Source organism: Lissotriton vulgaris, chromosome 10 (assembly GCF_964263255.1).
Source record: "Lissotriton vulgaris chromosome 10, aLisVul1.2, whole genome shotgun sequence".
Taxonomy (NCBI): Eukaryota; Metazoa; Chordata; class Amphibia; order Caudata; family Salamandridae; genus Lissotriton; species Lissotriton vulgaris.
In genome coordinates, this window is record NC_141698.1 from 114655487 (window position 1) to 114668545 (window position 13059).

Genomic DNA, 13059 nt, shown 5'->3' on the forward strand with positions numbered 1-13059 from the left:
TTTAACATTTTATTGACTGTTTTTATATGTGCTTTTATGATTTTGCAACAAAAATTCGAATAAAGCTAATTTTGAATTTTTGAAAGTGATTTGCCTGGAATCACATGATGTAGAGCGACGCCGAGCCTCAAACTTGGCTCCCTAGTTTCAAATTCGGCAGCTCGAAGAGTAAGCCACATCTGGTTAACAACCATATTGCACAATGCCAACACCACAACACATCCATATCTCCTGCCGGACCCACTAGCTTTGTCGCTGTTTCACAGTCATCAGAGTGTGGGTTTAGCATTTGCACACAACCCGCCAAACCCCGTTTATAGATTACAAAGAAGCCAAAAGGATGGTGGAACCTTCTTTACCAATGCACCTGACCACAATAACCAAAATAATATTTTCCCTTTAAATCTGAGGAAGGGAAGAGTGTGCACACTGATATCCACCCACCATCACAATGATAGTTCTATACAGAACTTGAACACAGTTAGATTTATAAGCACAGGTGCACCACATATAGGAATTGTGCAAACTAGGTCACAAGCTTGACACAAGAGAAACCAAGAATCAATTCCAAAACGGTTCTTATCAAAAGGGTCTTTTCTTTATTAGTCCAATTGTCATAGAAACACAGCTGACGCGTTTGATCCCATACGGGACTTCTTCAGGGCAAAATAAAATGAAAGGGCGCCTTAAGTAAAGCAGCAAATCGTTGGAGATGAGCAAGTGAGGAAACAATGTCTGTATGAGTCCAGCTGCTATACGTACTGGAGAAGACAAGAGGGGGATCGTATATTCGTCATCATTCTTTGTCCGCGAGTCGGCCACGGATTTCCGGTTATCGGGTCCTAAACAGGGGACTGCCGATCGGAGCCATTGCAATAAGGCTCAGTACATTAAGAAATATATTGAGGCTTCTTATCTTTGGACTCATACAGACATTGTTTCCTTGCTTGGAAATTGTACCAGTTCAAATTTGCCGTTCGTCGTAATATTTACAGAAATTGGGTTTCCCTCGCGAACATAACGTGCATCTATATATAACTTTAGACTGTACAGAACACAACTATCGGCTGCGCACTTGCTCATCTCCAACGATTTGCTGCTTTACTTAAGGCGCCCTTTCATTTTATTTTGCCCTGAAGAAGTCCCGTATGGGACGAAACTCGTCGGCTGTGTTCCTTTAACAATTGGACTAATAAAGAAAAGACCTTTTTGATAAAAACCGTTTTGGAATTGATTCTTGGTTTCTCTTGTGTCAAGCTTGTGACCTAGTTTGCACAATTCCTATATGTGGTGCACCTTTGCTTATAAATCTACCCTTTTGTAGATTAGTTTGGTGTGTGTTGCGATGTGAAATGCCTTACTTTATGTATATAGTATTTTTGTGAAGGAAAATGGAAATGTCTCACGTGAAGGAGTGTGCCAAAGAAAACAACTAAAAATGTCTAAACAGTGTATTTGCAGCTCGGCGGTACGCGTCTCATCGAAATGAGGACATTAAGAGACGAAATGTTCCGTAAGAATATGAAGACTGATTTATACCACCACTTGCTAGCCAGAAAATGGATCAATGAGCAGGGACCTGCCTGGTTCTAACATGGCCGCAGAAGGGACAGGGCCAGGCGCATTAGAGACTCCTGCAGGCGACGGAAGGAGGGTGGAGCACGAGACAAGCGCGCTACTTGTTGGTTCAGGTGCGCGCAGCAGCAGATCACAGTGCGGGACGTGCGCGTTCACTAGTTTGGTACGGGGTCGCAGGAGCGTGCGCGCCGCCGTTGAGGAAGGAGGGGAGGTGTCGCGAGCGCGGCTGGCTGGCTGGAGGCGGCTCCGAGGTGGCGGCGAAGGCTGGGGCGCGTCGGCCCCGGGCCGGACATGGTGCGGGTGCGGTGACCCCCTTTCTTTCCTGATCCGCGGCTCTGCTGTAAGCCCGGACAGCAATCCCCGGTCAGCGCCCCACCCGGGGTGCAGGCTGAATTTTATATGTTTTGGGTCTTTTTATATGTCGTTTTTGTGTGTTTTGCGGAGACGCGAGGGATGTCGAATCCAGGGACAAGAAGGAACGGGTCCAGCATAAAAATTCGCCTGACAGGTGAGGATTATTTAAACTACAGACAAAGGTCTGGTTTGTTATATTCAGGGACATCGGTTATATATGCATGGAAGGGCAGACCTGTGTCCCATGCAGAGCAAGGCAATGCCCACAAGTATTAAGTGAAATCTCATGAGAGCTGGGATAGTTTCTGCGGGGAGTCCAAATGGTATGACCGTGGGTTGGCTATGGATGCCAAGACCGGGTTTGTAACCGAGGAGGGGGGGGGCCTGGTGTGTATCTGAGGAGGGGGCGGGGCTGGCATGTATCTGCAGAGGTGGCTAGCGGCTTGCATCTGAGGCTTTGAAGCTAGTGTGTTTCTGCAGGAGGGAGATTCAGCTTTGCATTTGTAGAATGAAACTGTTAGCTTGTATCAAGAAGGTTGCTACTTGTTTCTGTAGTATGGTATTAGTTGCTCGTACCTTTTTAAAGTGTTTTCTCTTATTTGTAGAAAGAGGTTGCAGGCGTGTATTGACTGTCTTGTATCTATAGGAGGGTACTAGCTTGTGCTGATTGGTCTGTATCCATTGTCTTTCCATGGGTGGTAGTGTGCCGTACGTAATTAAATTTCGGCTAATGAAAATCATTCCATATATAACAAACTACATTGAAAGTTTAAGGTAGACGCATTTGTCAAGCAATAAACATAGTTGTACTTATGCTAATCGTCAATTGCGGTAGTGTCTGTGGAAGAGGACTTACTATTTTATCTGGGTGGGGGGGGGGGGGGCTGGGCTATTGGCTTCTTGGTGAGGTAGGGAAAAATAACTTGCATCTGGATGTGGTGGGGGTCACTTGAGCCTATCAGCAGGAATACATAATTGCCCTTCATCTCTGGAGAGGGGTCTGGGTTGCAGCTGCGTGACCTGTATCTGAAGGAAGGTGGGATTGACTTGTGTTTAAAGGCAGTGGGGCTGACTTGATTGGACCAGCAGGAGTAAATAGTCTTACATCTGTGGATATCTCACTACACTCTAGCATCTTTCCACAACCCTCCACTCCAAATTAATCAAGAACCCCCTTCTCATGTACACCAGGTTTTTGTAACGATCATTCTTGTAAGGCTTCTGTAAATCACTGTCCTGTATGTAGGTCCATGCTCTTTAAATCCCATTGATACAGAGTAACCTAGTTTGAATTTGCAGAGAGGGAATTAGTTTCTATCCACAGATGGCACCGGTACAAGACCCCCCCCCCCTTATTTCTTCATGGTTGTGGCAGCTAATAACATCCTGCACTTCTGCCTTGCAAGCAATTAATTACATGCTTTATGTATCCAAAGTACTGAGATGATTCAACATACCATAAACAGCTGGTGGAATTTTGATCGGGTTGGGCATGCTATTTTTAACACGTTCCGAAATTTCAAGAGGTCAGACTTTATTCGAGGATGCTTCTCATGCCTATTTCTAAGAAAAGATGAGTAACCCGTGGAGGACCAACCACCCTGGTGAATTTTCTGTGGAATGGAATGTACAATATGGGCAGGGCACAGACAAGGGGCTGGTGAATATCTGTTTTCGTTATATGCCTGGCACGCATTTTTACATGCAGTCTTTGTCTGCACGTGATCTTGAGCTCCTCAAGTGCAACTGCTATCAGAGTCCATTCCAGTTTCTGGTCTATTACCAGCCTGTTTTTTCTGGAAAATGTGACTCCCCTCTCAATGATTTTTAAAACATTTTTAGTTAAAGCTTGTAGTGAAATAATTGCGATATTTGGATTTAAAAACCAAAGACGGCACCACCTCTTTCTAAGCTTTGAACTCAATGTTGGAAACCAGTGAGTCACTTATTTCTATAATTCTTCATTTTTTTTTTTTTTAAAAACACATTTTTATCTGCATTTTATTAGGTTAGAACAATACAATCATGTCATCATTGGTCATCGCACCCTCTCCCCACCCACCGATCATTCACCATTAGGAGAATATAGTGTCATTCACAGCAAGTATCTTTGCCGGAACAGTCTCGGGCTCAAGTCCGTATTGCCATATCAGGTCACCTTCCGGAGTACCTACGCCCACTTTCACATCTTTTTTTTTTTTCCACATCCCCTTTTCAAAGTCCCCCGTCAAGTCCATAATGTTTCCGCCATTTATTCCAGACTCTGCCAAATTTCTTAGGGCACCCCCTAGCTTTATACGTGACCCTTTCAGTTGCCATGTATAGATCTAGACCCTCCGCCATTCATCCAGCATTTCTATAATTCTTGGCCGGAACTGGTGACAAGGATTGAACTGGCTCACCAGGAGAGAATCTCTTTCCTGATACTTGTAGTGTGAGCCGATCAAATTATTCTTGGGAAGTTTGTTTGAAAGCACTCGATTGGAGATTGGCAGGTCTGTGGTAGTCAAGAATAGCTGCCAACATCCCAATATTCTAGGCTGATGTTTCAAATGGTGGTTATTTCATTTTCTGTTTGAATTATTTAGTATGAGGCAAATCCTATTTACTCAGTTGGAGACTGTACTCTATGGACTGTGACTTGCCACTTGCCAACATTCTGTTGATTTAGCAAGTTCTGAACACCCATTTAAACTTAAAAAGGAAATACTGTCTATGAGACAATAAGATTGGTCACCTAGTTAATGGTGAAAAAAATACCACCCAGCCACTTAAAAAAAAAAATATAGCGCAAACTAGACATCAGGTATCGGAGCGCTTTACATGAGCACCAGTTTCCCTACAGGCGGACACATTCATTTTTATTAGACACGGGAAAATTGAGTGATTTGCCCAGAATCACAGGATGTTGAGCGTCGTTGCCGAGACTCTAACACGGTCGACAGCTCTAACCGCAAGGCTACATCCTGTTCACCTTACATCACTAGTGCTCAACATTACATGGTTGCCACTACTGTTATGTTTGCGCCCCCAAGACCTATGTGTTAAATATCCTGTAGCAACGAGCAGCTCTGGTGAGCTTCTGTCAGGGATGTTTGCTAAAGAAGATAAAATCCCATAAGTTGTCTTAACATCTTGCAATTTAAATTGACTGTGGGACCTCTTTTTGGAAATGTGGTGACTGAAGAAGAACCTTTTATGTAGATCAGTAGCATTATGGCACTCCTTCCACCACAGCTTTAGGACTAAAGTCCGTTGTAGACAATTGGAACAATATTTTAAATACACAGCTGTTCAAGTGAGAGGCAGTAACTTATCAAAATTCGCTCAACAGTGTCATTTGCTGGATTATGTACTGGCGTCCCGGAGAACAAATTAAACTATCGGCATCCTGGAGAGAAGTTGTTGCTATAACACGTTTCACCATCAGGATGTCTCAAGAAGTTATGGTCTGGGAAACCTTGACCATTTAGCCTTACTTGAGGCGTACACGCTAATTTAACCATTTTCATTGTCAATGTTTGTTTTCTCTAGAGTCAGAATCCCACTGGATTTAAATTTATGCACTCAATATCTTAATAGATTAGGTGTGCTTTCGACCCTTGCTAGCAGATTTTCCATTAATGCCGCATATGGGCAATATATAAAGATCATTTGAAATTTGGTTTTACATCTGCAATTTTTCTCTCTTTTTCACATAGTCCAATCTAATTCCCAGTACACAACTCTTAGTACTGGGCTGATCCGTCCGAGGACAGCAGTAGTAAAGGTCCTCGTGGTTCATGTGGATGCTGCAATCTCCAGTAATATCAGTCTTAAATCAGAATATTTCATGTTTGTAGTAATGGGGTCGAACAGCAGCAGTTACTTGACACATAGCAAAGCATATTTTATGATTAATCCTGCCCAGCCTACTGGACTAGAGTGGACAGAGGCTCACGTTGCTGTATTTCCCCCCTCTTTTCAATAAATTAGGCAAAGGTTGCCAACTTTGTTCTGCCTCCTACACCCTGGAATATGCATATTGTTCATGTGGACCCTTGAGTGTCTCTTAAACGCAGGGAGATAGTGGAATTGGATTGCAAATGTAATGAAATTACTGGCATTTTGAACCACCTTTTAATCATGGACCACAGGACTATAAAAACAATGTAGTAAAAGATGTATTTTTTTAATTTCTGGACATAATAGAGGCGTGGGTTGATTGTCACGGAATTCTGTCTGAAAATGAGACTTAATGCCGTTTGCTTTATTTTTTTTTTACTTTGGGAAAAACATTTTTTTTTAATACCTACACTTGCCTCCCACTCCCACATGGGCATTTGGCACCAGACATGTATTTCTCAGTCTGCTGTTTATGGTTAACAGAAACGTAAGTTTGCATATGTAGTTGAAGATATTTATGTGGGTAGGGAGCACATTAAAGAGAAGGCTCTGCGCCTGCATCTCTTAAACCCCTCCCCACCACAACAGATCTTCACGGTGTTTGTGTGGTAAATGTTTTGGTTGGATAGAGAGACATTTGAGCCTCTGTAACAGATGTGATACCAGCACTCGTTGCATCGTGCAAAGCTACCGTTTGTGCGGCGTCTTCTGAGTAGAGAATCCGTTCTACAAGATTTATTGCACATTCAAAACCCTATGTAAAGATGACTTTAATTGAAGTCTATTACCGGGTGTTTTCGGCTATTCTAATGTTTCGCACAAGAACAGTAGAAAACAGAAAGAAAACACGTTTTGGGTGGAAAAGGTGGATTGAAAAAAAGACCCGCGAGGGAGGCAAAAAAAGAAGGATCCTTACATTTTTTTTCCAGAATGATTTATCCTTCACACAATTGTTGAGCAGGAAGGTGAACTTCATCATTCTGTGTAACTTCCAAAGCGGGAGAGGTACTAAGGGTAGACCATAAGGACACACAACAGGTTAAAATGGTTTGGAGGCATCTCCTCGGTAAACCGTCTTCTTTATTGAACAAATGCTTCGTAAGATGAAATGAACAATAGTTTACTTTTCTGCGTTTGCGTGCAGTGTTGCAAAAAGCTGGCAACAGGCTAGGCTTGGACTTCATTTGTAGATTGTATAAGAGCTCTACGAAACGTATGCAAAGCTAAACTATTTGCTAAAGCTATGTACAGTAAGCACGAAGTCTAACACTTTTGTTCTTTGGCCATCATTTTAAGATAATGGTTGCTTTGTATCCTGCAGAAGTTTCTGTTGACTGACTTCTGCCCTACGAATGCAGATTAGTTTTGTGCTTTTGATATTTTGACCTCTGTACACATGCCTCTCGTGCAGCTGCTGTTACAAACGTTTCCTAGGTGCGCATGGGACTAGGCACAGGCAGGGATGTGTTTTTGTGGAAGAGCCATGTGTCTGATAGTCCAGCTTCTTTAGCCTCATCCCGAGCACTTGTACTTGCTTACACAGTATGCAGAATTGCTTCATATCCCCATCCCGAGCACTCGTGCTTGCTTACGCAGTATGCAGAATCGCAGGTTGTATTCATGAACTGCAGAACTACGTTCTTGATGTTCCCAGTGGCAAGTTTCACACCTTGCTAGGACATTTTTAGGAGGGTGCCTAACTTTTATGCCCCTGGCATTGCCATACTCTTGCTTTACACACCATTAGTATCTACCGCTTTGGGAGAGCAATACATTCCCTCCAAACACTATTAAGATTTTGTGCACATCTGATGGTCGAAACTTTGCTACTTTCTGAAGCGGATCCTGCCAGAATATTCGTATGTAAAGTACCAGTGTAAGGGACGTAGATGTTGAACAGTTGTTACCTTCTATAGACACGAGTGTCCGCCTTTCACCGGTCAACTGTAAGTCTCGATCATATTTTTGTACCTGGTTAATTCGCTTGAGGATTCTCGGAATCTGCCAATTTGCAGTTTTCTTCTCTTTGGTTAATACTGCTCCTCAAATTAGTTTGTAATCATAGGAACTAATGGGTGGTGTCTTCATTATTCTGAAAAACGTCAGAAAAAAGCAATTGGTATGATCATTCTTACCTGTCTAGGACACCCAGACCTGTTCAAATCTATTCATATGCACATTTGAGCTGTATATGTGTAAAAGACAAATATGAAAGGTACCCTTTTAGAGAGGCTGTAGTGTTGGCTAGCAAACAAGGGGTTGAATATTTTAACTAACTTACCATGTTGTGCAAAATAGGCACATGCTCTTGAAATTAATTAAATACGGGATTTAGTGGTGTATTGGCTGTTCGGTAGATGTATTTGCTATTGACTCAAATACACACTAGTTGTCTATATGTCTGAATCAAGATAACAGTTTAGGAGGATCCACCAATGTGCTTAGAGGTATGTTCTCAATAAAAGTAGTCAGAAATCTCCAGTTTTATTCTTCCCAATGGGATTGGATACTTTGTCAATGTGTTTTGCTGCTTGTGCATCTTCCTCTGGGCAATGATTATGTAGTTCTTTCCTGATGTCATAGATGTACGAGAGGAGTGCCGTGATGAGTATTTCTTATTGCCATGCATATCGTAGATTAGTCACACCTTCTTTAACCAAGAGGAGGAGTCTCATATTTTTCTTTAACAAACTTAGGAGTTCTTATATCCGTCTCCTTTCTTAGTGTGTTTTTAGCAGTTGTATTTATATAGTATTTCATAATTCTGATCAGGTGTATAAGTACCTTGAGTTTAGGACCATGAAAAAGAGCTCAGTGGGATGAATATAGGCTCTGATTCACTGTGGACTGAACATCCTGCTACAGACCCCTGCTGGTCCAATATTCTCTAATACTGCTTAACATTCATAAAGAGGACGCCACTGATGCATGGGAGCTGTTGCTAAGTTCGTCCTATACCTTAACAGCAGCCCACAATTTTGTCCTACTGTACAGAGTCGGTGTATAGTAGGACAGAATTGTGGGCTGCTTTTAAGGTATATTTTGTGCCAATTGATGAAAAGAAAATGACAGGTTACTTTCTTAAAGATAATGAGATTCAAATTAGCTCCAATGGAAATGCTTCAACGCTGACACATTCTTTTTAGATCTGGGCAAGCCAAAACCTTTTGATTTTTAGAAATTTACATATCCAATATCCACGCTATTAGGGGCTTTCAGCCCCATTGGTCTTCTGTAGTGTCATTCACACTTTTCTTCCACCTGCTACAACATACAGCCTGGGTTAATGGGTCAGCACGCTTCACTTTGAGTGACGGTATTTAACTCTTGGACAAGGAGTACACCTGCAAATAATGGAGTTCCCTTTGGTGCCTGGGTCCAGTGTAGCAATGTGTGCTTCTTTAAACCCACATTTTTTTTTCTTAATTTTGTATACTTTTTAAAATATTTGTAATGGCCTGGCGACTCCCGCAACAATGGTGTATTTAAAAAAAAAAAAAAAAAAGCAAGCATTGACAAATAGACTAAGTCAATGCAAAACTGATTGGCTTTGCCAATGCTTGTTAGTCTCGTGTTGCTCTCCATCACTTTAGGGTAACTACTGTAAACGCTTGATCTTCCAGACAATGCGGCCTACACGAGCATTTCCTCAGCATTTAGTACTTAAAGGCCTAGCGATTGCCCTGGCCATCTGTTATGTCTTTGTTAGGTGGCTTCCAGAGGAAAATGTTTTTCCTAAATGTGATTGTTTTTCTGTTTGTGTAGTGGTATTGGGAGGGACTGGATGTTTTACTTCCCAGCATTTGCTGACCTTGTATGTTTGCCCTTTAGCTCTACTGTGTTTACTTTAGCGTTCTGGGTTTAGTCTAGGTTAAAGCATAACAGTTCGTTGTTTGAGCATGTGTTGTAGTCTGTGGTTTTGAGCGAGACGTGTTTATTTGTTATCCGTTTTTTGTGGAAGTGCAAAAAAAAAGTGTTGCATCTAGGAATCACTTTAAAGGCTATACGAACATCTGGAGCCTGTCTGGTGTAATGAATTTGAACTCTGACACTTTGTTTCCAAACTCCTGGTTGTCATACGAACACTGTTTGACATTAATTTGCCAGTGAACAGCTTGAGGAGATGGCATTTAAACATTACGTTTTGTAATAGAACTGTGGTCCCAGTGGTCTGCTTGGCTATTTCAAAAGTGGATGTAGTTTGTGTGTGACGTGATGAGTTTTGAGTTATTGGTCTTGATTGTTAGGACACAAATGTTCTCGTAATATAAGAAGAAAATATTTTTTGAGGGAAAGGGCTTTCATTTGAGCAGGTACAATAAAAAAAAAATCTTTGTTAGTCTGCTGATTTCCAACTGAAGTCTTAGGCTCCTATTCTTTTATGTGGTTCACTATATTTACTCCATCCCCCACTAACCCTTGGAATTGGTCATTTCACTGCAGGTCTTGGACACACCCCTTCAAGCAAGCTCTCCCAGAGTAACTTCACCCCCTTCTCCATTTCATCTAGTTCATTGCCCCTTTGTCTCCTTTTCTATGCTTTGCCCCACAACAGCTCATGCTCCTTCACAGAGAAACCTCACCATTCATGTTCTCTCATAAGTTAGAGGCCACTACTGGCAGATGTTCCCCTTTCTCACCTATCCAGGTTTGGGTGCACCCTCGCATGGTTTTTAATCTGACTCACTGGGGCTGTCGCAGTTCCGCAAAGAACTTTGATGCTAGTGGCCTACCCCACTTCACTGGGAGTGGAGGATAAAGACTGACCATGCTTCTGCTATTGCCCTCTGTCCTCCTCTTCTCCTAGAAATCACCATATTCTTAGTGAGATTTCGGGGACTCTCGTGACACGAGCTCTTCCCTTTCCTTTACCAATATCCTGCTAGGACATGAATTGTATGGTGTGACCTTGGTACCTGAGGGGCTGTTTCTTGCCATTATATCATCAAGTGCTTCCAGTTCTGTGGTTACTTTCCTGAGGGCATGCCTGATTTACACCCCCCCCCCTTTGTACCACTGCCCGGTAAATTACAGGGCCCAGCAAGTGTCAAGGGGACACCATAACAGCTGTAATGAAAGTAAGACCTCCCCTGAGTCATGTTAAGCATCCAAGTACCTAACTTCCTTGTGGGACCATGGGTTGAGGTTCGGTAGTTAATACAGAACTGCTCGAGGAAAAATTAATCATTTGTTGGTGTCACTTCTTGGCCTAGTTCTACTCTCTTACAGTCATCGCTGTTAATCATTGGTTTGCAGCCTGAAGTTTGCAATGGCAACAGCTGTCAAGGACAAACAAGGCTCTTAATATTGTAGATGTCTGCTTCAATTGCCTGTGAATATCGTGGTATCCATCACACCACAAGAGGTTTTCCCTTGTCCTGATGTTTAGGCTTTTTGGGATTGTGTTTGCTTTTCACTGCTTTCTTCTGAATTCCTCCTGGGGTTTGCTTTGAACCAGAACTGGTGACCCATGCATCGTCCTCCAGTGTCATCACTCTCTCATGTTGCGTGAGGAGGTATTAATCACTGGGTGGATAAGCAGGTACTTCTCTCTAGGCTTGATCAGCCATTGTCTTGGCCACTGGTTAACAACCGGATGTTTACAATGGCAAACAATGAAGGGCAGATGAAAAAGTGTACAGTAACTAGATTATTTTTATAGAGTTCTTAGTGCTATCATTTTGCCTTCTGTAGCGCTATGACAATCATTTGTTGCTGTTAACCAGTCAAGCGGCACCCAGTGGACCGACTGGCTGAGTTGGTTTTGTTGAGATTTGAGTGTGACCTGCAGGGAACACAAGTGCTGAGGTCAGCGAGCAATTTCCTCTGCATTTTGGTAATATTGCCACCTTTCCTTGCTCACTTGTTCTCCTTGGATCTCTGACTGACAGTGCAAGCCCCATAACAGCTCATCCCCCCCCCCCCCCTACTACAAAGAATATCTCTTCAGGTGACTTAAATTGCCCGTAGTACGTAGTGGGTGCACTGTCCCTGTTAGTGCCATGGTACACTTAAAGCAGGCGCACAGGGCCAGTATTACACTTAAAGCAGGTGCACAGGGCCAGTATTACAATCAATGTGCTGCCTCAAGGGCAGCCGCAAACTTGTGGCTTCCAGAGGGCAGTGCATTCAGGCCAATCTGGCTTTGCTGCTTGCAAGTGCCTGCACTTTGAAGAGGGAGCAGAGTTACCCCAGCAGGCGAGTGCAGTGAGACTACACCCACTTGCCGGGGGATTGTACACAAGGACTATAGGACCCCCTTTTCACACTCCAAAGGGCGGCCTTCAGGGGACACACTAACAATGCTCCACATTGATGTGGCACACTACAAATGGCTGTTGAAAGGGCTGAAATAGCCTGAAATGCATTAAGAATAAAATCTTCCACATTGGATTATGACACCATTTGCACCTCTGTGTTCTTGAGATAAAGCCTGTGTAGGCACTCGTTGAATTTGAGCAAAGATTAGAAAATGGAAGTATTGGAAAAACATGGATTACTTGCAGATTATTTCTGGAATACATTGTTTTGGATAAATGGAAGAGAATCCTTGAACTTCATTGGATGGTTCACATCTATTCATTCAGCTTTGCACCCTGGGTTGGTGTACCTGACGAGGCTCCCGCTGGTTGTTGAACAAGAATTCGCATGGATGGAGCGCGCTCTAGTACAGCATGCAAAAAATCACCGCCTTGAGTACTGAGAAACATTTTGAAGGATAGTATACGTTGCTGTGCACTCAACCACTTTAGATATTGAACACTATCAATGTGCCTCCTAACGGCCTGTTTGCCTCTGCCCCCAAATCCCTAATGGGATCCAGGTCAAACGGGGACGGTTATTTCCTTGTTTGCATTGGGCCCCCCCCCCCTATGCAAATGAGGGAACTTCTTCTCAAGCTGGTGCAGATGCTATATGTGCGTTGTTTCTGTGGTACGTTCAACAGCGGCCCTGCGTAATTACCCGGAGGAAGGGGCTGCGGATGGGTTACGGGCCAGGTTCAGAGGGGGGTTTTCGATGTGGCTACATGGGGCCCTGGCGGCGATGTTAGACGGACAAATTTGCGGCCGGCTAGGGAACACCCGGAGGTAGGACGGTGCGAGCGGGATACTGAGGTCGTTGAGGGCAACCATGGCAGCAGTCTGGGGATGGGCCTTGGGAGTCGTTGCTGGTGTCCGCATTAGGGGTGCCCACGCAGGAGGCGGGGCAGTTCCGCCTTCCACAACACATCTCGTGGCCCGG

The 13059-nt window shown here is 43.4% G+C and overlaps 1 protein-coding gene across 2 annotated transcripts in view; it reads left to right on the plus strand.

The window, feature by feature from the left end:
* Positions 1–1745: 1745 nt before the first annotated feature.
* Positions 1746–13059, plus strand: part of SMURF1 (SMAD specific E3 ubiquitin protein ligase 1) — a 384967-nt gene continuing 373653 nt past the window's right edge. Inside the window, exon 1 of one of the 2 annotated variants that reach the window (XM_086940654.1) lies at positions 1746–2086. In XM_086940654.1, the coding sequence (XP_086796780.1) occupies positions 1978–2086 (109 nt within the window). In that variant the 5' untranslated portion in view covers positions 1746–1977. The remainder of the gene's footprint in view (positions 2087–13059) is intronic. The other variant, XM_086940655.1, reaches the window with a different exon arrangement.